Here is a 21,703-nt window from a genome sequence, read left to right as displayed (position 1 = left end):
GTAGGATAAACCAGGATTATTCATGTGTCCTGGAAAGTGTATCCAGTCACGATGCACCAATTTTTTGGGGGCCTCATGTTCATTTACCATGCAGTGCTATATTGCACCGCAGGTGAGCCCGGAGGTCCCCGGTGCTGTCCTGCAGCGCTTGGCATCGCGTGCAGCCGGACTCTGATCTCCAACCACTCTGGGCAGCGGGATATTGCTGCCCGGTTTAAATAGCAACGCTCAGACTGAACATGCCTCGCAGATGGGAGCTGGGAATATTGTTCCGCTGCTGGTTTTGCTGCGTCCTGTGTTACCTTCCCTGCAGCCATTTCGTGTCTTATTTCATTTGCAGGCTGTGTAAACCATTTGCAAATTAAAACAAAATAATTCTCTTTGATGAAAATTCTGCTTTTGAGTCAAAAAGCTGCAAAGTTTCATTTGGGAAATATTAAGGGGAGATATTTCTGCGTTCCACAGACAGGATCATTCCCATAGGGAATGTTGAAATTAAACGTTGGTTTTAAAAAAATATTTCACCTAATGTTTTAAGTTGCTAGCTAAAATTACTTGTCAAGTTTGACTTGAATATGTGAGTTTTCCAGGTCTCTGCAAATCAGAAGGTAACTAGAAGATGACTTTTTGCATCTGCTGTCTGCTTTCTCAGAGAAGAGGTGCCAGGGTGGGCTCTTAAAACGCTTCCTGTGGAAACAGAAAAAAGACCAATAGCTGCTCAGTGCTTTTTTGCCTCGGTAGCATCCTCACCCTCAGACCGCAGGAGAAGGACCCGGCAGCAGCCTGTGGCACCAGGCTGATGGAGGCTGCAGAGATGCCCAGGTACTGCGGGGATGGGCAAGGGCTTGGCAGTGTGGCTTACAAACAAGTTTCCTGGAGGGTTCAGTGTTGGTGGTGGCCCACGTGTTGATGCAGCTGATGGCATAGCAACGTTTTGTGCGCACTTCTGTTAAAAACAAAACAAAACAAAACAAAACAAACTTATATTTGCCATTTTCAATAATTTAAAAAAAAAAAAAAAACACAACAAAATACAGTTTAGCAACAATAGACCAGTTGGGATGCCCTGCCTGTTACAAACGCCTCTGCTTTGCAAACATCACTCTATTTCCTTAAAACAGTCTAAGAAACATGGTCAGATGCCTGAAAACTGATGCAAACTGTTAAATGAATGAAGCCCAACCCATTCACCCTTCAGAAAACCTCCTCTGGTGCAAACGGGCTGCCCCGACTTTCCAAAGCCACCGTTTCCTTGCCCCCTCCCATGCACTGGAGGGAAGATTCGTGGGTGTGAGCCCCGCTGTAGGACCAGCAGGGCTTGGAGCCCTTGCAGGGCGGCACCATGCCTTTCTCTTACTCTGGGTCCCCACCTGCTGGAGATACCACGCTGTGTTGTCCGGTGCTCGCACACCTCTGCGCAGCATGATGGGTGTACAGGGTCCCATTGACTCAGGAGCTGGGAGGTATTTCCCTGCGGTGAGCGCTCCGGCACACCGTGCATGAGGTGCTTTTGCCTTGCAGATGTGGCTGCTGCCCCCCCCCCTCTCTTCTCACTCCTTGGGGTCCTGCCTGGGTGCACCCCCAGTTGGAGCTTGCGGGGGATGAGGGGTGGGTTGGTGGACACCAACCAGTCTCCTTTTGGGACCAGCGTCCCCAGTGGGCTACGGGCCCTTCCTCATCGGCTCCCCTCCTGCCCCAGCCCCTTCCCTCACCCTTGGTTCATGCTCCAGCTTTGGGGCTGGGTTCCCACCTCGCGCTGTGCTTCCCAATCGCTGCTGCCAGGACTCGTGCCTGGCCCTACAGCCTCGCAGGGTGCGGGAGCCAGGGCATGCCGGTGGAGCCACGGGAGGGAGCCTGGGAAAAGCACGGGAGCCTGGCTGAAACCCTCCGACCAGGCAGGTCTTTGAAACCTCCCCAGGGGGGCTGGATGGGAATTGGGAGGCCGGGTACTGCGGGCACCTTGGAAGACCTCCAGGTTCATTCAAAATGAAGCTGAGGCCCTGAAACAGCCCTTCCAGAGGAGCAGCCAGGATATTTAGTGAGATATTTGCGTGTGCTGGGGAAACCTTGATGTGCAAACACTGCATGTGCAGATATTGGTTGCTTTGCCCTGTGTCCACCCCTCTTTGCTAGTGCTGCCCTCCCTCCAATTGCTCTTTCTGGTTAGGGCGATGTTCGGCTGCTCCATTCCCCTCCCCGATTGATGCCATTCTCGATGCGTCCTTGCCGTGGTGCTGATGCCAGAGCTGGGCTCCTCTGCCATAAGATTTCCTACTGTTTGTATTGGCTAGTGGCCTGGCTGAGCCATGCCCCACGTGGGCTAACTCATGAATCCCAGCTAAACCTTTGGGAATCACCTTCCTTTTCCCACTCGCCTGTGCTTTCTCACTACTATAGTGACGGGCAGAAAGGGCAGCTTTGTAGTTAACCACCGCAGTGGGATTCATCCAGCTTTTGGCTCAGCCCTGAGGCAGCTTTTCCTCCCCGTGTCTCAGTTCTCAATCCATCCCACCCTCCTCTCCACTCTCCCCAGCCTGTCCCAGAGCCTGAGTCCTAGAATTGAGTTTTGTTTCCTCAAGGCAACGATCCTTTCTCATGAACTACCAACAGAGAGTCCCCACTGCAGCTGGGGCACCGCATGTATCGATACCCAGATCAGCAGAGAAGAAAAGCCAAAAAGCAGCAGATTTTAAAAATGACAAATGCTCTTTATTGGACCATACAGTATGGTAGGCCTGGAAGTGGAGAGGCGGTAGCCATGAGGACAAGGAGTTAGAAATCAGTGTGGCAATTCATATACACAGAAAGCAATAACCTTTCCCACAGGTGCCTGAGAAAACAGAAGGGGCTGGAAAAACTCTTTAGTTGCAGACAAAACATTTGGAGGTTGTAACGCATGTTGCAGGCAGAGGCTTTTAGAGCATCTTGGAGCTATTTTCATTGCTGAGGACCCGAGACTGTGGTTTCACAAGGCTATCGCCCTTGTTTTAGGAGGAATGAAGCGAATGTGCGTGGCCGAACGCGGCTATCCCCGTTCAGCAAAGTGCTTCCACTTCGCTTTAAATGTGTGACTCCAGGGGACGAACAAGGACTGTGCTGAAAGAGGGCCACCACCGGGGTCCACGACGGCTCTCCAAAGCCCTGTTGGTGACCTGTTACAACCTATGCTTTAGCCAAAGGTGCTCCAGATTCTTGCGGTGGGGTCCTGGTCTCCCCCCGCTGCCCCAAAGGTGGAGGGTGAAGGACGGAGGAAGGAGAGGGTCTAGCGCAGCTATTTACACCATTGATTCGTAGGGCAGCACTTGCTTTCGGAAGGCAGGAAACACGCCGTCGTCCGCGTGGGGAGGCCCCCTGCTCACCATCCTTATCTGACGGTCTTTTTGGTAGTGGTGGTCTTGGAAACGATCCTCACGCTGCCTCCCGTGCTGGCACCAATACCTCGGCTGCTCCCGGAGCTGAAGGTGCTGCCCCCGCCGAAGCCTCCGCTCCCGCCGAAGCCTCCGCTCCCACCTCCGAAGCCGCTGCTGCTGCTCATGCTGTAGCTGCCGCCGCCGCCGCCGCCGCTTCCCATGCCGAGACCTCCGCCCATGCCGAGACCTCCGCCCATGCCCAGGCAGCTGCCGCCGCCGCCGTAGCCCATCCCGCTCGAGCTGCTGACCACGGCTGCAGGGAGACACAACGCACACCCGCTTTAGGGTCCTGCCGCCTCCCCAAGGTGGGGGGACCTGCACCATCACCCCTGCGGCCGCGGGTGAGCGAGCAGGGGTGGAAGCCGGGGGAGATACTTACAGACGCTCACGGCTCCGACTCCCTCGCCGGCAAGCCTGTTGGGAAAGGGGAAAGTAAGCAATAATGCCAAAGCACAGACAAGAGATAACATTAGCTGCTGGGGCCACCTAATTAGACTTTTGTGGCCTTCAGTAGGGACTATGCTCTGGTGGAGTATGTCTGTATCACAGGTGAAAGGTGACAATGCTCATTTTTATTAGTGCATCAGATGCCAAGAGCTGGAGAAACTAATCTTTTCCTACAAAGCTCACAATTTAAAATATCCCTCTCTCTGCCCTTGTTTTACATCACTTGGTGCTCCAGCCCCTTGGGGCGAGCTGTATCTGTGAGCCCAGGGAGATGCGCCCTGCTCTCAAGAGCAGCGCGCAACAGGTCCATGTGCTTGTCCCCACCTGCTCTCCTCGCCCTCCAGCAGCTTCCTGTAGGTCGCGATCTCGATGTCCAGGGCCAGCTTGACGTTCATGAGCTCCTGGTACTCGCGGAGCTGCCGGGCCAGGTCGGCCTTGGCTTTCTGCAGAGCATCTTCCAGCTCAGCCAGTTTGGCCTTGGCATCCTTGAGGGCCAGCTCCCCGCGCTCCTCTGCCTCAGCGATGGCTGCTTGGAGGTTGGCACACTGAAATTGAGGAAAACAGATATTTGTTTAACTTGGGCTACTCCAAACTGCTCTCCCGAGTATTGCTGTGGTACTGTCGATACTGGCTGGTGGCTCCCAGGATGGCACTGAGAGGTCCCGATGGGCCATTAGGAAGGTGTCGTAGGGTGGGTGACTGGGGAGCTGCAGCCATAATCCTGTCCCCCAAGAAAAGGGGAGACATCTACATCTCCTTGCTTTGCTACACACCTTTGCTGGGGTATCTTAGTAGCACACAATTTGCTTCCCCAGCAAGAAAGCAGCTATCACAGCACATCCTTGCACTGAGGGACCTTTTCTGGTGAGCAAAGACAGAGTTGGCCATTCCCTCTTTAATGCGGGGGGAAAGCTTGACCTTCCAGCCCTGCTCCAATGCCAGGACCTGGCTCTTTCTGCCGTGCCTGGCCACCATCACCTCCTGCCTGCCCTCCACCATGCAGCAGCTGCTCTGCAGGAACATCCCCCTCCTACCTGTTTCTTCACGCTCTCGATCTCGTTCCGCAGCCTCTGGACCATCCGGTTGATCTCTGAAATTTCTATCTTGGTGTTACGGAGGTCATCGCCATGCCGCCCGGCGGAGACCTGGAGTTCCTCGTACTTATAGGTAGAAAGGAGGAGAGAGCTGGTTAGGCACCACGGGGCTCAGGGAAGGATGAGGGGACTTCAGGGCACAAAGTGCAGGTCTGGATGCAGGTTAGGGTGGGGGACAACATTCCTCTGAGCAACCTGCCCATGTAATAACAGCATTTGCCATTGGTTATCAATATATGCTAGGGCAGCAGCTATTGCATTGCATAGAGCACCTATGGGTTGTCACCTACTGTTAAGAACCTGGAAAGGAAAGAGGAGTGCTCTGTGTCTAAGGCCAGATCTACCAGTGACTCCTTGTGAGCCCAGGGTCAAGGCATTTAAGCATCTTGTTCCTTGGTTTCACCACAAGGAATATGAGGCTGGTCAAGTGTAGTGGGTCCACAGGTGGACAGTGGGGATCTGTATGCAAGAGCCTCTTGCAGCATGCACAGAAAGATAAATTAATCTCTGGTGTAATGCTGTGATCCTTTCTGCGTTAGTCCTGCCTCCCAGCAGCTAGTGTGGTGCCCCATGAATCACAGAAATCAGTCTGTCATTCTGGTTACCCACCTTGTTTTGGTACCAAGCCTCAGCCTCAGCCCGGCTCCGGTTGGCGATGTCCTCGTACTGAGCTTTGACCTCTGCAATGATGCTGTTGAGGTCCAAGTTACGGTTGTTGTCCATGGACAGGACAACGGAGGTGTCGGATACTTGCTGCTGCATCTGGGACAATTCCTGCAGAAGATGGAAAAAATGAAGTTAACGGTCTGTTATCTGGGATGGAAGCTATGCAGACAAGATGGCTTGGGAGCCCTTTCTGCCAAGCCATTTTCTTGCATTTTCCCCTGCTCTGTCTCTATCTGCCCTTCTCTATCTTATGCCTGCATTATAATTTCAAAAAGGCAGTGACCACCTTCTCTTTTACTGCTGTACAGCACTAAGCATGGTGGCTGGAGCTCGAGAGCATGGAGAGCTGTACGGCAGGGAGCTGTGGAGGATGCTATTGCGGGGAGGACTGACTGCTTACCGCTTCGTAGAGAGCTCTCAGGAAGTTAATTTCATCTGCCAGCGCATCTGCTTTGGCCTGCAGCTCGACCTTGTTCATATAAGCACCATCCACATCCTAAAGAAAAGAAAATCAAAGACTTCTGATGAAACCACAGGCCAAAGGGGCTTCAGAACACCAGTGGGACCATCTTTCTGCTTCCAGGTCTGTAATTCTTTAGGCTTGTTTTTATGTTGCTATAATCAAGGTGGGTTTTTTTTTTCATGTAATGTTAGATGTTTACTGAGAGCCAGCACCAGGTTCTTGGGCAGAAGGCGAAGCTCTGACTCACAGGGATGTGACCAGAGACAGACTTGAACTGCGCCGCAAGAGGCCAGATGGTTTGCAACTGCAACTGGAGGAGCTATCTTCAGAAAACAGGGCAGCTCCATTGGCATGGGGAAGGTTATGCCCATTCGTGGCCTCAGGAGGACCCAGCCCAGGTTGTAGCCTAACCCAACCGTGAGGTTAGAGGACCCCAGCTTCCATCAGCTTTGCTTGAGCTCTGTGCGTGCCAAGTTAATTTCATTGTCCGTCCCATAACTCCCAGTTCACTCGCCTTTTTGAGGACCACGAACTCGTTCTCTGCACCAGTGCGCCTGTTGATCTCATCTTCATATCTGTTAGGATAAAAGAGTGAGAGGGTTTTGGTGGAAATGAAGAGCAAAGCCAGCATGGGAAGCAGAGATGGGACCACTCCAGTACCAAATCATTAGTTGTGGCTCACAGATATATTCTTTACTCCCACCTGTTTACAGTCCAGAGCAGATGCAGAGCAAATGATTACTGACTCTGAACCGGCAAGACTCCATGGTGTGAGTAGTCCCAGCTAAAATTAATAGATTTTAATCACTGCGCTTAAAGTCAAGCTTATACATAAATGTGTGCAGGATCAGAGCCTGTTTCAGTAGGAAGCAGGAGCAGGTATTCTTGGTGACCTTTGCCCAAAGCAAAGTTATGCAAAAGGTTTTCAACAAAGCTGCATTGCAACGCCTACAAATATATAATAATGTAACAATTTGATATTTGATATTATAATAATGCTAATGGCTCTGAATAAGCCGCTGCAGCATTTAATTAAAAAAAAAGTCTGTGATTCTTTAGCCATGGTTGTGCAAGAGCAGATCATGATGCCTCAGACTGTGTTTCTGTGGAACTTTTTATGGCTCTGAGCAATATCTTCTCATCAGATAATCAGGGCAGGGCTTAGCTAGAAAGTAGACAAAACATGTAGGCTCTTGAGGCAAAGACCTGGATTTTAAAGGCAGGTTTGTGCCAGTCCTCTAACTAATATTGGCAGAGATATCCCTGCAGATGGATCTCCAAGCGGTCATGGGAAGAGGTGGAAATTAGCCAGCGGACTGGGAACCAACTCTAGACTTGAAATAAAATGCATTCTCTTTCCCAGGCAGTAGCTCTAAAATCCAGACAATATCATTTGTCATTTTTGGCCTGATCAGTATTTCTAAAAGCCCATAATACATATCAAGATCTGAAATGCACCCAAGTACAACATAGCAGAAGCTATGTCAGTCCATCCTGTCAGCTCTAAGTGCCGTCTCCCTGTCCCCACCCCAAATCTGTCTCTTCACATCCTTAGCTATCTAATACAAACATATTTCAGGCCTCCAGGGTGTTTTTCTCAAATTTGCACTTGGCCAGATCTGGTTGAATAAGGGAGAGATTGTTCTCACCAGACTACAGCCAACTAAAAATGAACGGCCTCGCCTAAAAAAACCACCTAAATGTCCCTTATAGTCAGCAGACGCTGACTAGCACATCCTTAAAATGATTCATCCCACCTCCGCTGGACACTTTATCTCAGGATGGGATTAATTGCCTCCCCAGGAAAATAGTTTTCTTTGACAATGGTCAGAGAGAGCTGAGCATCTTTCGTGTAATGGGAGCTGAGCAAGGCCGAGCGCGTGCAGGTCGCCTGGGGCCCTCTGGAAAGGCTGGGATTTCCTTTGCAAAAAGAGAAATGGGGGATTTTGGAGCTGGCAGTTTGTAGCTATGTTTCATTCCCTTTTTTCATGTCCATTATACTCACGAGTTATGCATTTTTCTGTCTCCAGGTGTATTATTTTGGGAGACTCAGGGGATCAGTCCGTGACCTCCGTTACACTGGAGCAGCTTTCCACGGGTGCATGATTTCTGTGCTAAACACTGCTGCTGCACCTAAGAAATCTGGCATAACTAGAGGTAATTCTGAGACCAAGTTTTGGTTTTGTATGTTCATTTTGCAAACTGGGAGAGGAACCCAGTGCAAACACAAGGTGTGCACCAGCGAGCATGAGCCGCCTGCCCTGAATTTCCCGGCTGTTAATCATTTATGCTAAAGAGCACGATTTCTTACTTGTTCTTAAAGTCTTCCACCATGTCCTGCATGTTCCTCAGTTCAGAGTCCAACCGTCCCCTCTCTCCCATAAGACTGTCTAGCTGCCGTCTGAGGTTGTTGATGTAGGCTTCAAAAAGGGGCTCAAGGGACTTTCTGGTGACTGTGTGACCTTGCTCTTGGAGGAGGCTCCACTTGGTCTCCAGCACTTTGTTCTGCTGCTCCAAAAAGCGCACCTGGGGAGAAACAAAAACGGCACATGCTGAAGCCCATGTGAACAATGCACAAAAAATCCCGCTGCCAGGAAAAGGAGGGATCATTCAACACAGAAAGAAAAGGTCAAGAGACGTTGGGACAGTCGGGGGGAAATTATTAGGATCTTCCTAATTCAGGGCACTGGATTCTCAAAAGTATCAAAAGCAGCTAAGATGTTTAGCGAGATTTTTCAAGAGATATTAAGCAGGCCAAACACCTGTATTTGCAACTTTAGGTGTTTCGCCCCCGTCTAGATGCTCAGCCCACCTTACTGGTTTAAACTGGTGTTATCCCCTTGAGTTGTGTAGAGCTTTGCCATTTTACAGCCAGCAGAAGATCCATCCAGCCCCCGGGATGCTTTTTACAGGGAGGAGGGAGATTTAGTTTTTCAATAAAATAAGGCACTGAAAAACTCATCCTTGCAAAGAGGAAACATAAGACAGTTCTTAGTTTTCAGCCAAACCCACACTGTTTGTTGGCTGGGATTAGTCCAGGCAAGCCCCTCAATCCAAAGGAAGTTTCTTCCTGTTGTTTTTTTCCCGAGGCAACTGATAATATGCATGGCTTGATGCTCAAGACCAAACTCTCACCTTGTCAATGAAGGAGGCAAATTTGTTGTTCAGTGTCTTGATCTGCTCACGCTCCTGTGTTCGCACCTTCTGGATTTCCGGGTCAATATCCAGCTTGAGGGGTGCCAGGAGGCTCTGGTTGACAGTCACTTCATGGATGCCACCAGGTGGGCAAACAGGGAACCCGGGGCCACCTCGACCACCAAATCCGGGACCTCCCAGCCCAAATCCACTGCCCAGCCCATAGCCGCCACCACCACCAGCTCCTCCTAAGCCAAAACCAGCGCCTGCTCCACCACCATAGCCAAGACCAAAGCCAGCTCCTCCACCAAAGCCGTATCCACCACCGGCTCCACTCCGTAGACCTCCACCGACTGAGCTGTAGGAAATTCTTTTGCTTCCACCTAGGTTATAGAGACTTCTGCTGCCGAAGCCACCACCAGCTCCAAAGCCTCCTCCACCTCCGGCTCTTCCTCCTCCAACTCTGGAGACAGAGACGGAGCTAAAACTGCTTCTGGTACCACTGCCACCTCCTACGATAGCAGAGCCTGAGCTAAAGCCCCTCATGCCCCCTCCAGTAGATGATCTGAAAGAGATCCGACTCATGGTGGCTTGTTCAATTGGAAATGCAAAGAGCAGCAGAGGGGAAAAAAAAAAGGCTGGTGAATAAAAGCTGCGCGGCAGGAAAAGAGCAGAGGGCAACGGAGACAGAAACCCCTGTGATGGGAGAGCTTGGGAGCCTCCTCTTTTATCTGCTTGGAAAACTTGGCACGGGAATTCAGAACTTGACGTGCCTTGCAGCAACTTGCCTTGTCAAACACACCTAGGCTACGGCAAGGCACTGAAAAATGCATTGTTTGCAGGCAAGAAAGTAACGGAGTGAGGGAGCTCCCCCCTCTACCAAAGCCTGCTGCTCTGAGTCATGAAATTAGAATTGAATGGGACGACGTGCTGAGGTCTGTGCTCAGGGGCAGGATGCAACATGATTCTCCCAAGACCCTGGGAGCCAGTTTTCCTTAGGCGAGCAAAGGGCTCACTCTCTTGGGTAAGGCTACTTGCACTAAAGCTTTTGCAAGGTGAAGTTTAGGGTTTAACACGTTGGAGAGCAAACAGGGCAGCATAAATAGGGGCTTTTCCAAGGCTGCCAGCTCTGGGACTGGACATGCATGTCCTGTTGTCGGCTTGGGAAAGCTGGGGCTGAAGGTGGTTTTACTTATCAGCGCAGCTCTTTTGATTTATTTTGGAAAAGGGATCTGAATGATCACGGGCTTGCAGAGATGAGCTGAGTGGAAGTTGTCTCGTGGCAGTATTTTCTGGGATCTTACCAAAAAAATTCTCTCCCCTTGTTGCAGGGGAAACTGAGAAATTAGTTAGCATGGCTAACAGCAAGTTAATCCCTTTTCCAAAATAACTTCAAATTACATTAAATAGTACTACAAGGCTTATAAAATAGTTATTAAAAAGTTGCTTGAAATGATTGCTCTTCTTTTGAATCTCCTTGTCAGGCTCAAGGTTCAAAAGCTCCCTGTGAAGTGGTATTTTTATCACTTTTTTCCACCCCCCTGTATTTAACCAGCAGTTTCCACGTCATTGCTGGCTCTCCAAGGCGTTCTATGAAGGGGAATTCACCCGCTTTTCTGCCAGCTCCCGCCCATCCCCTTCTTCACTCGGCTGAGATCATTCAATTCGAAATTTTTTCTAAAATAGCTTTTGCCTCTTGATCTTGGGCTCTTGGGTGAACCCTCGCCCAGGAGCTTCAATCCCCATGCTGAGGCTGGGTCATGCTTTAAGACAGCGTAAAGGCAGGAGAGCTGGGGACATCTTCTCTTGTGTCCATGAAGAGCTGGACACTGGTTACAAGAGAAGATATCCCCTCCCTCCCATCCAAAATACTTCTGTAAACTGGATTCTGCCGAGCCGCATCCTTGTACCACGAGGGCTGCCCACCTCGGTCATGTTACGTGTCAGATAAAATAATAGTGCAGGGCAGAGAGATGAAACCCCGAGCAGCTAAATCAAAAAGATTCTTGAAATCGGCTACGTGAGCAATAAGTACAGGAGCTTAATCCAAAATGAGCAGCTTAAGGGTATCTGCTGCATCTCATAGCTTGTTTCTGTTGATGTGTTTCCAACTGCCGTGTTCTCTGTCTGGGAACTTGAAAGAACGTGAGCAGAAGGGGGTTTTTTTTGTTTTGTTTTGTATTGGTGGTTGTTGGTTTTTTTTTCTCATTTGCAATCAGAAAAAGCCAGTGCTCACAACTATCATCTCCTGCAAGCACTCCTGTCGCTGCTCATTGCCAATAGCGTGCGTCACCCGCACCCGCAGCGCCTTCGGGCGAGCTATCGGGAAGCCGATCGTTGGACGGGCTGTTGCAAGGCACCCTCCCGCTGAAAGGGAGATGGCTGGGCGGTAGCAAGGGGGTGCTCTCGCCTCGGGAGTGGAGACGTGGGAACCTCCTGGGTGCTGGAAATGCAGAGTTTTGCAGGGAAAACTGCACCCACGCTCGCACGGCCAGAAGCAATGAACCCCCATTTCACAGGTGATGCGTAGCAGCAGGTAACCTCAGTAATAGCACCACTGGGGTTATGCTGATATTGAAAATAAATAAAATCTGTTACAAGCATGGCAAATGTATGGAGATTTGCTTTCCTAAGCCTGCAGATGTGAATTGGCACATGTGTGCCGGATCCTGTGGATGGGGGCCAGGCAGGGAGCCTGCCTTTGACTTCCAAAGAGCTATGCAAAGTCACACCTGGGAACCAGAGCACAGGCTGCAAATGTTTTAATTAAAGCAAAGAGAAAGGATTCATGTTGAAGGCAGTCATTACCTCCCAGCTCTTCTAGGAAAGCCTGTTGCTGCAGACAACGGTAATTAAGTGGAATACTACAAAGGATTTGGAGGAGTAAAGCAAATGATGGTTTAGGCACCAAAACAAGGGAAATTCTTGCAGAATCTCTCAGTCCCACACAGTTTCTTTGCTTGGCTTGTGTCGCTCACATGCACCGTCCTCCTGAAGCTGTCCAGAGCTGCATTTGCCCCCTCAGACAGGAAGATTGCCTGCAGAGAGGATGTCAGTTTGGGAGGCAGGATTTGTTCTAGAGGGGTTGCCTGGGGGGATGAGGGCACTGCTGGGGGTGGTGGGTGGGCTGCGGATGCAGAGCAAAGGGAGGAGGAATGGGGCCAGCTGAGATGTTTGCAGGAGCTCGGCTGCCTGTGAGCACCACTCGTGGACTGTTCTTTGCAGTTTTTTTCAGCACAGGCTGGAAGAAAGACATTCAAAACTTTTAAGGTTAGTTAAGGTTAGGTTGTCATTAGCCGTATTAATTCCTTACACCCGTGCTGTGTAATTCAGTGTTTTCACAGGTGAGTACAGAAATCGAGGTGACTCAGAGTTTATTTTTAACCTTCACTAATTTTTGGCCTCTCTGTCTGCAACATCCTCTGCAACAGCAGGGACCAAGGAGTTGGGTTTTGTCCCCAGACTTTGGTCTTTCTTGCTGCGGCTTCTTTGATTTTTCTGGGTGAAGGGAGAGTTGATGCTCCCGTGTTTCGGTGCATCTGGGTTTCAGTGAGGTTTTCCTGAAGCGGTTGTGAGCGTCTCCTGTAAACCTGCTGGGCTGGCGTGTACTTGCTTGCTCCTTCCCATTTGCTGCACTGAGTTATGTAAAGCCGGGATGTTGAGCGGTCAGGGAAGAGCGAAGTGTCTGACTCTTTGAAATGCAATAAGGTGTGAGTGTTTGTCTGAGGGGTTTTTTTTCCCCTTTTTCTTCTTTATTCTCCTTTTGCAATGATGGCTGACCAAAATACCTGCATCGGTTGGAGAGTTGCTGTGCTCCAGCTCACCGAAACCCATCCTCTAATCTAGATCATCCTGATAAAATCCTCGCCCAGAGCCCTGTATATGCTTTGTTTTGCTACGACTTTTTAAGAAAGCAAAAATTAAATCCTGGGGGTTTGCCCAAGCTAGCAGAGCTGTGCAAAACCTTCCCTTCCATGGAATAAAGGCTTTTGGATTAACCCCAATCGTATGTTAAGAAATGAAGGGTGATTAATTTTTTTGTCGCTTAATGGATAAATCCCCACCCGCCACCTCCTCCTCCTCTTTTCTCGATTCTTCAATTTGTTTTGGGACAATTGATTTCAAGCTTTTCATTATAATTTTATCAGAATTTTGAAACTTTTCCCCCAAAGTAAAGCAAAGGCCCCTTCCAGCTCACTCTGCTGAAGGTTGGAATGTTTCGTGCTACTGGTTCTGTTTCAGAATAAAAAGATGTAGGAGCAAATAAATTACAATCCAGTTTTATTGGACATGTTCCAAAAAGAGAGAGGAAGGAAAACACAGCGTCATATCACTATCACTGAAGTATAAAAAGCTGCAATTTTTTTTAAAATGGTATTTTCACAAAAATAAAAAGATGTGGTGGAAGGCTAAAGGGGTAAATTCCATCAGAAAGGGGAAGATAGATTTTGGGCACTGGTGTGCCCAATTGGGCTCCTGCTCCCAATTGCCTCATTTCCCATGTGCTGGGCTGAAACCTGACTGCACTTTTCAGTTTACCAAATGTCTGTCTTTTGGCAGAGAAACCCACACATAGTGGAAATGCTGAAATACCCGCAGGAACGGTGTGGACATGGCCCTTCAGGCAGTTTTTTCAGTGTAATTTTCGCTGTCTCAGACTTTCACCTCAACTGCTGCTACCAAGACAGTGGGGAAAGTCAGCAAGACTTGGACTGTTGGATTATTTGGGCATTTTTTTAGACCATTGCAATAAAACCTAGCATGAGACAGGACAGCAACCCCATTTAACTGCAAATGCTGATCTTGCTTTTGAAGAACTCTCTGGCTCAGTTATTATTTAGAATTTAAAAATCCTATAATTTAGAAAACAAGCCCTTTTCCATATGCTTTGGATCAGTCACTGATAGCTCCTCTGACAAAATACACCCACAAGATTACGGTAAGGTGCCGCTTTGGGCAAACTTTCATTTAAGAAGAGAAAGGACAGGAACGGGAGAGTAGTTTGGGCTTCCTTTTAGATAAGCTTGTTGCAAGTTGAATCCGCATCGCTGTGGGTGGTACTTTTCAGATGGAGGTATCTCAGATTGCTTTCCTAATATTACGCTCTGAACCACTGGCCAGGCTCGTGTGCCTGAATTCACATAGCTGCAATGCTCAGCACATCTGGAAGAAACATGTTTTTCGAAGCTTGGCTGTGAATGGGGAAAAGAGGGATTTTCCATCACACTCGAGTGACTCAGAAATTACTCCTAACGGGCTCTGTGGTCCCATAATAAGGGATATTTTAGGAGGGGCCCCACACTTGCAAACCACTGCCTGGGATCTTTCAGCAACCTCCCGGGGTATTTCTACATAGCAGAAAAATAACCCACATCTCTGATAAAGATGAGTTGCTTAACTTGAAGGAGTGAGTTTGGTTCATCCCAGCAGTGAAGGCAAAGCAGACTGAGCTGAAGCCAAGTTCCCAGCCCATCCCTGGGCTTCTGTGGGCCAGAACTGAGCTAAAAACCCAAGTTATTGCATCTTCACTGCTATTTGATCTGTCTCAGCTGATGACTGTCAGCTAGCCACAATTACAAACAAGCTGCTCAGCCTCATTAAAAGCACACAACAACAACAAAAAAAACAATTTCCCATTCAGAAATTCACTTAGGCCCATGTTTTCCTTTTAATCCTGTTTCAGGTACTTTGAGAGAGCTGGTCAACACGTGCTCCGCTGCCTTGCTTGAACTGTGATCCAAATGCTTAAGAAATACGGTGCGAAGAGCCAGGACAGAGGTGGGTGGAGGGAATGGTGGTGTGCAGGAAGGATACAGGAGTGATGCAGGAGCAATGTGGGAGCAGTGGTTTTGGGGAGGGTCTGGTGTTGGTTTTACTCGGGCTGTGTAGCATTCTTCAGGCTTTGGCTTTTTATGCTCTTTTTGCTGGAGGAGGTTTTAGAGACAATTTTCACACCTGGGTTGGTGCCCTTTGCACTTCCAGAGCTGAAATTCCCTCCGCCAGTGCTCAGACCGCTGCTGCCACCACCTCCGTAGCCAAGACCACTTGCAATGCCGAGACCACCACCACCACCCCCCAGTCCAAGTCCTCCTCCGCTTCCAAAGCTGTAGCCTCCACTGCCGCCGCCGCCACCTCCAAGACCAAAACCACTTCCGCCGCCTCCTCCAAGACCGAAACCGCTTCCACCACCTCCTCCAAGACCAAAACCGCTTCCACCGCCTCCTCCAAGACCAAAACCGCTTCCACCGCCTCCTCCAAGACTAAAACTGCTTCCGCCGCCTCCTCCGCTTAGGCTCAGTCCACCGAATCCTCCTCCTAACCCAGCTCCACCAGCCATGCCAGAGCTGGAGCTGATGACAGCTGCAAGAAAAAGTAACCAGAGGGTTGGACATCTGCTTGGCAGTCGCCCAGTTCCAGAAAGAACCATCATCAGGACCTTGACCCACAGGACTTGAACCCAACTTCTGTTCTCTGTGCAAGCCACTAATGCTGGTGGAGGGCTCTGAACGTCTTATACTGGGCAAAACCTCACTTTTCCCAAGGTTGCTCACAGCCTCTGCTCCCACTGGGCACAAAGCAAGACAAACACTGTGATACTTACAGTAGCTGATGGGGTTCAGTCCCTCTCCGCTCAGCCTGTTGGAGACCAGATAAAGGGGAGGTTAGAGCACAATGAAGGAGGCAGGCAGGGGGACCAACTGCTGGACAAAGCAATAGTCGCTATTATTCCTGCAGGGATTTTGCTCCCACCTGCTCTCCTCGCCCTCCAGCAGCTTCCTGTAGGTCGCAATCTCGATGTCCAGGGCCAGCTTGACGTTCATGAGCTCCTGGTACTCACGGAGCTGCCGAGCCATGTCAGCTTTGGCTTTCTGCAGGGCATCTTCCAGGTCGATCATCTTTGCCTTGGCATCTTTGAGGGCCAGCTCCCCACGCTCCTCAGAGTCTCCGATGGCTGTCTGCAGCGTGGCACACTGCAAGAGGAGGGATTGGGACTCCTAAATGCTGCTTTTCTTTTTGGGTAAGAGTCACCCAAGGAAGAAAATCATTCTGGTTGGGGTGTTAATGAAAAAAGTTATGACCGAGGTCGTTCATCCATAGCTAATGTTGCTGGAGTTGAAATGCCAGCCTGGCAAGAATAATTTAATACGTGTTACAGCATGGTACCATTTCAGGAGGCAATTCAACACATTTAATGAGGCACATCGTACTCTGTGCTAACATCCCCAGTCAGCAAAGAAGAACTGCAGTGCTAAGGGACTACAGAACAGGGCTCCGTGGGCTCCTTTTGCTATTCCTACCTGGTTCCTCGTGTTCTCTATCTCTGACCGGATCCTCTGGATCAGCCGGTTGAGCTCAGAGATTTCCCCCTTTGTGTTGCGCAGGTCGTCCCCATGCTTCCCAGCCGTGGCCTGAAGCTCCTCGAACTGAGGTTCAGAAGGAAGAGTAAACAGTCTGAGATGTCCAGGTGGACAAGATGTGGCTCAAACAGCCTCATATAGGGACAGCATACAGGAAAAATTCCCCAGAAATGTGTCCATGGCATCTATAGGTCTGTTCACCTTGGTTTGGTACCAAGCCTCTGCCTCGGCCCGGCTCCTGTTAGCAATGTCTTCATACTGAGCTTTGACTTCAGCTATGATGCTGCTGAGGTCCAGGTCCCGGTTGTTGTCCATTGACAGAATGACAGCGGTGTCGGACACTTGTGCACTGAGCTGAGCCAGCTCCTGCGAGGAAGCATACAGGATCTCAGCCAGCTGCACTTACCTTTTCAAATGCCATGAATGATGGCAGTCACTGTCCAGGGGGTGGCAACAGGGCAGAAATCAGGGGAGGAGGGTGTCTGTACCGCATCATAGAGGGCTCGGAGGAAACTGAGTTCATCGGTCAGAGCATCCACCTTGGCCTCCAGCTCCACCTTATTCATGTAAGCAGCATCCACATCCTGGAAAAGAGCAACCATGGGGACATCTGCAGCTCCTGGTACCTCTTCTTTAGCTCAGCCAAGAACTGGCCAAGCCTGGAGATGAGGCTGCCCCTTTCACAGCTGCAGTGGTGCTGCCTGACTGGAGCAGCTGTGCTGGGCACATCCCCCTGGAAGAACACCAAAAGGACATCTCTTGGCCAAAAGAAGTGCTGGATGTAACTTAGTGGATAAGGAGGGGGTGCAGGCCATTTGGCCTTGGTACCCAGGGTTCCTGACACTACTGACCATCTTTGTTTCTACATGGTCTGTTTTGCCCAGGCAAGCACGTGTGTCTGTTGTGGGACAAGAATTTACTTCCATCCTCCAAGCCTCTCCATTCCTTTCCCCCAAAACCACAATCCAAATGGCAGCTTTTAAAGGATGAGGATGCAGCTCCATGAGATCTCCCATCCTTTAGGACATTCCCAGCCTGTGCAATGGTTAGGGTTAGCTCAGCATCCGTAACACCTCCTGTCTCACCCACCTTCTTCAGCACCACAAATTCATTCTCTGCTGCTGTGCGACGGTTGATTTCCTCTTCATATCTGTAGGGATAAAGGGAAAGACATGCTGGATCATACCTCGGTAAGCAGAAAAGTTGTACAGGTAGGACCGCAAGGTTATCTGGGCTGGGTATGGCATTTCCAAAACAATCTCCTGGAAACTGCCTAGCTCAAATTTGTGAGAATCTCATTTCTCAAAGGGTTTAAATGTCATTTTGACATAATGCAGATGGAACAAGGAGTGTAAAGCTGGTTTAGATGATTTTCCTTTGCAAGCATCATCACGATTTGTTGTGTCCTGGCTGAATCTGCATTTTCCAATTGGAAAAATGTCAATGGACCACCTTTCTGCTGCTGTCAAGGAAGACAGGGGTTCTGCAGGGAGAGATACCTCACAGGCTAGATGTTTGACTTTCAGAAAGCTAAATTTAAGTGAGATTAATCCTACTGCCTAACGCTAAGCTGAACCGTTTGCATCCTGCTTCACCCCAGGGAACCTGGATGTGCTGCTAACAGGCACTCACTTGTTCTTGAAATCCTCAACGAGGTCTTGCATGTTCTTCAGCTCCCCGTCCATGCGTCCTCTCTCATTGAGCAGGTTGGCCAGCTGCCGTTTCAAGTTGTTGATGTAAGCCTCAAAGAGTGGGTCCAGGTTGTTTTTGCCTGAGTTGTTTTTTTGACCCTGGTCCTGCAGGAGGGTCCATTTGGTCTCAAGAACCTTGTTCTGCTGCTCCAGGAAGCGAACCTGAGCATTGGGAAGCAAAAGAAGCTTAGCAGAAGATACCTGGCAGCATGCTGATGGCCAATAATCAGTAACTGGGACGGAAGCATAGCACAAACCAGGGAAATCCCAAACCAAGAGTATTAAATCCAGTGGTGAATATCCTCCAGATTATCTAGGGCTGTGTTAGCTCACCCAGTAGTTAAGCAAATCTGCCCTCAGTGGACAGTTCTCTTTAGAGTCAATTTAATTTAGCAAGCCAATGAGCAATCATTAGAAAATGTGGGTTCAGCTCTTTCATCACTTGCTTTCTTTAACATCCTTTGGTTTTTCTTTCTTTGTAAGAGATATTTATCTTCCTTCATTAAAGCTAAGATCTTAGTACTACAGGTTAAAAGACAAGTACTTAATTATCTTTCCTTTTGCTCATGTATACTACATACTTACCCAAGTAAAAGCCAAGGAAGGACTTAAGTTGAGTCAATATACAGAGGACTTTAGCTTGCAGGCAATACAGCACTAAGGACTAACATATCTGCTGTGATTCCCCACAGAGAGAGCTGGGCTAAGCAGCTAGGTCTGGACCTGAAACTGGCTTACTCCATTTAAACTAATATATCTTATTTCTCAGGCACAAAACCTGGATCTAATCCTCTTATTACTAGTTTCTAGTCTAGTTTTCTGCCTTGTAACTGTTTAGAAGAGTGTTCTTTTTTGATTACTTTAATGAAGACATGCAGATAGGAAATATGCAATAGGCTGTAGATCTATGAAGTCGTATTTTTGTAGCTACAAGACTGTCTCGCTCCCTCTCTATCATGATTCCACAGCACTTGATAAAGTCTCACCTTGTCAATGAAAGAAGCAAACTTGTTGTTGAGGGTCTTGATTTGCTCCTTCTCATCTTTTCGCACCTGATGGATGTTTGGATCTATCTCCAGGTTCAGTGGTGCCAGGAGGCTCTGGTTGACAGTCACTTCTTGGATTGTACCGACTCCAGCTGGGCCACCACCAAATCCCGCTGGGTTCCTGCCACCACCCAGCCCTCCACTGAATCCTCCCAGCCCCCCTACTCCACCAAAGCCAAACCCTCCACCACCTCCCTGTCCACCACCAAAGCCAAGTCCACCAGCACCTCCACCAAAGCCATATCCACCACCTCCACCACCAAGACCAAGTCCAAGACAGCCACCAGCTCCACCACCACCAAGTCCACAGCCACCACCACCGCTGCCTCCCAGGCCAGAGCCACCACCAGCTCCGCTCCCAAAAGCAGCTCGGAAGCTGCTTCCAACACCGATGGATATCCTTTTGCTACCACCAAGGTTGTAGAGGCTTCTGCTGCCAAAACCGCCACCACCACCGCCACCTCCTCCGATGAGCCTTCCAAAACCACCTCCACCTCCTCCAGATCGTGCCACAGACATCGAACTAAAGCCAGCCCTGTTGCCACTTGGAATAATAGCTGAGGCAGTGCTGTAAGATCTGCCTCCACCTCCCGCTCTCATGCTGTAAGTTTGCCGGTTCATTGCAGCAGGAGATAACAGCCCAGCACTGGGGAGAAGCAGCAAACTGAGAGAGTGCAGCTCTCCGATGGAAGGGAGTGCAGGATGCCCTTTTTATCCCTCTGGGGATCTGGGCTTGGTTGCATGGAAGTCCAGTGATCAATTTAGTGCCTTCATGGTTTTGACGTGCCAGGCAGCCAGCTGTCTTATTGAAACTTGTTAAACACTGATTGCACTCCAACACACCTATTGGAGCTGGTGCGAATCTGCTCAGCTAGAAGAGTTATCTAACTCCCTGATTTTTGGCACGGAGAGCTCAGCCTTAGTCTAAAGCCTCTGTATGCTTGCAGAGAGATGTATTATTTTATTTCCTAGCTGCAAAGCAAAAGAAAAGAAATTTAAAAGGGTGAAAAAAGAGAAATAGCTACCTGGATACGCTTAACAGTACTTATAAGATGCAGTAGATCAGTATAGAGCTTAGTGGAGAGTCCTCTGAATTAATTTGAGTGAAAGGCAGTGAGAGTAAAACAGCTAAATCTGAAGAAAAATATTTCACAGGGCTTCTTCACCTGAAGGCAGAGTGCGGGCATGATGTTCATGAAGCCTGACATCTCTTTCAGGGCTCTAATTTATCCAGTCTGCCTGTTCACGCTTGTTAGGCAGAGACCATCTTTTTGAGCTGACTAGCGCAAAGAGGTCCTGATCCATGATTTTCCTCTGAGACACTATGTTTAAATGTCACCTCAAATTTTGGCCATTTAGTATTAGGTATTTAGTCTATGGCAGATTTCCTAGGTTTCCTTTCTAGAGATATTGGCATCTCCAGAGGACAACTCCATCCCACCCAGAGGGTGCTGTTCCAATGTCTCCAGCCGACTGATGATGTGATCGATGCATTTTTCATCTTGATCTAAAAAGCATTTCAATGAAAGAGGCAGATTTGCTGAAAAAACACTTTGCCCAGCTTTGTGGAATGGTACTATTTGCATGTTAACATTAAGACGTAATCAGTCTTGAGTTTCTAGCTCTTTACATCTGTGATTTCTTTTAAAGACTTTTGAACTTTTCCATTCAAAATGTTGCCAAAAGGAAAGATTTAACCAGCATGAAAAATACTCCCTCAAATTCTCCTTATTTTACTTCCTGGAGTCCTTGGGAAAAAGAGCAAATTCAATAGGGTGTGGTGGCATTTTCTGGCATCTTAGAATTTGTGGAACTGCAATGTTTAGAGTATTTTAGTCTTCATATTTAAGAGCTCAGTTCGTTTTCAACATGTTGCTGTCCTGGTGGCATTGCTCGTGCTGTGCACATGACTGGAGCTTAAACGTATTTGCAGGACAGGACTCTACATGCCCTTCAAAATACATTCATGTGCCCCAGTGCTACAAAACCATTAAGTATGAGTTAAAATCCCACTGGCATCTCTGGAAGAAAAATTAAGCAGGTGCTTCGTGTTCTACTGAATACAGAAGACCAAATATCTGATTATCCTTGGAGAAATGCTGCCAGGCAGGCTCAGACTGGGAGAGTTGGGTCACTCAAATAGAATTTCCCATTGCAGTGCGAAATTCCCGGTTGGTACAGGTCGGCTTGCTTCTCTTTGGAAAATGTTGATCTGAATCTGCCTGGGATGTCACTTGAAATTCATGAACATCTATTGCCTTGATTATTTGCATAAAATTCAAAGCCTGGGTGCGATGGGAAAATGAGATTGTCTTCATGCTTTCTTGACCCCAGTAAAGGCAGATTGTCCTGAAGCTGACAAACGGGTTCGGATCAGATATTAAAGCTGAATG

General features: G+C 48.9%; 2 protein-coding genes across 2 annotated transcripts; both read right to left on the bottom strand.

Moving 5' to 3' along the window:
- Positions 1–2,678: 2,678 nt before the first annotated feature.
- On the bottom strand, positions 2,679–10,101 carry LOC115351058 (keratin, type II cytoskeletal 6A-like). Its single transcript, XM_030037366.2, has 9 exons — positions 9,216–10,101; positions 8,392–8,606; positions 6,595–6,655; positions 6,018–6,113; positions 5,561–5,725; positions 4,892–5,017; positions 4,182–4,402; positions 3,790–3,824; positions 2,679–3,663 (listed from the first exon to the last, which is right to left on the bottom strand). Exons 1-9 carry the CDS (start codon positions 9,798–9,800, stop codon positions 3,365–3,367), a joined length of 1,803 nt encoding a protein of 600 aa, XP_029893226.1. The 5' UTR covers positions 9,801–10,101; the 3' UTR covers positions 2,679–3,364.
- Positions 10,102–13,960: 3,859 nt separating this feature from the next.
- LOC115351076 (keratin, type II cytoskeletal 5-like) lies at positions 13,961–19,931 on the bottom strand. Its single transcript, XM_030037407.1, has 9 exons — positions 19,251–19,931; positions 18,206–18,426; positions 17,663–17,723; positions 17,062–17,157; positions 16,775–16,939; positions 16,514–16,639; positions 15,966–16,186; positions 15,817–15,851; positions 13,961–15,575 (listed from the first exon to the last, which is right to left on the bottom strand). Exons 1-9 carry the CDS (start codon positions 19,929–19,931, stop codon positions 15,088–15,090), a joined length of 2,094 nt encoding a protein of 697 aa, XP_029893267.1. The 3' UTR covers positions 13,961–15,087.
- Between the last annotated feature and the right edge of the window lie 1,772 nt (positions 19,932–21,703).

Source organism: Aquila chrysaetos, chromosome 15 (assembly GCF_900496995.4).
Source record: "Aquila chrysaetos chrysaetos chromosome 15, bAquChr1.4, whole genome shotgun sequence".
Taxonomy (NCBI): domain Eukaryota; kingdom Metazoa; phylum Chordata; class Aves; order Accipitriformes; family Accipitridae; genus Aquila; species Aquila chrysaetos.
Note: the sequence above shows the minus strand (reverse complement) of the source record. Positions and strands in the feature narration are given on the sequence as shown.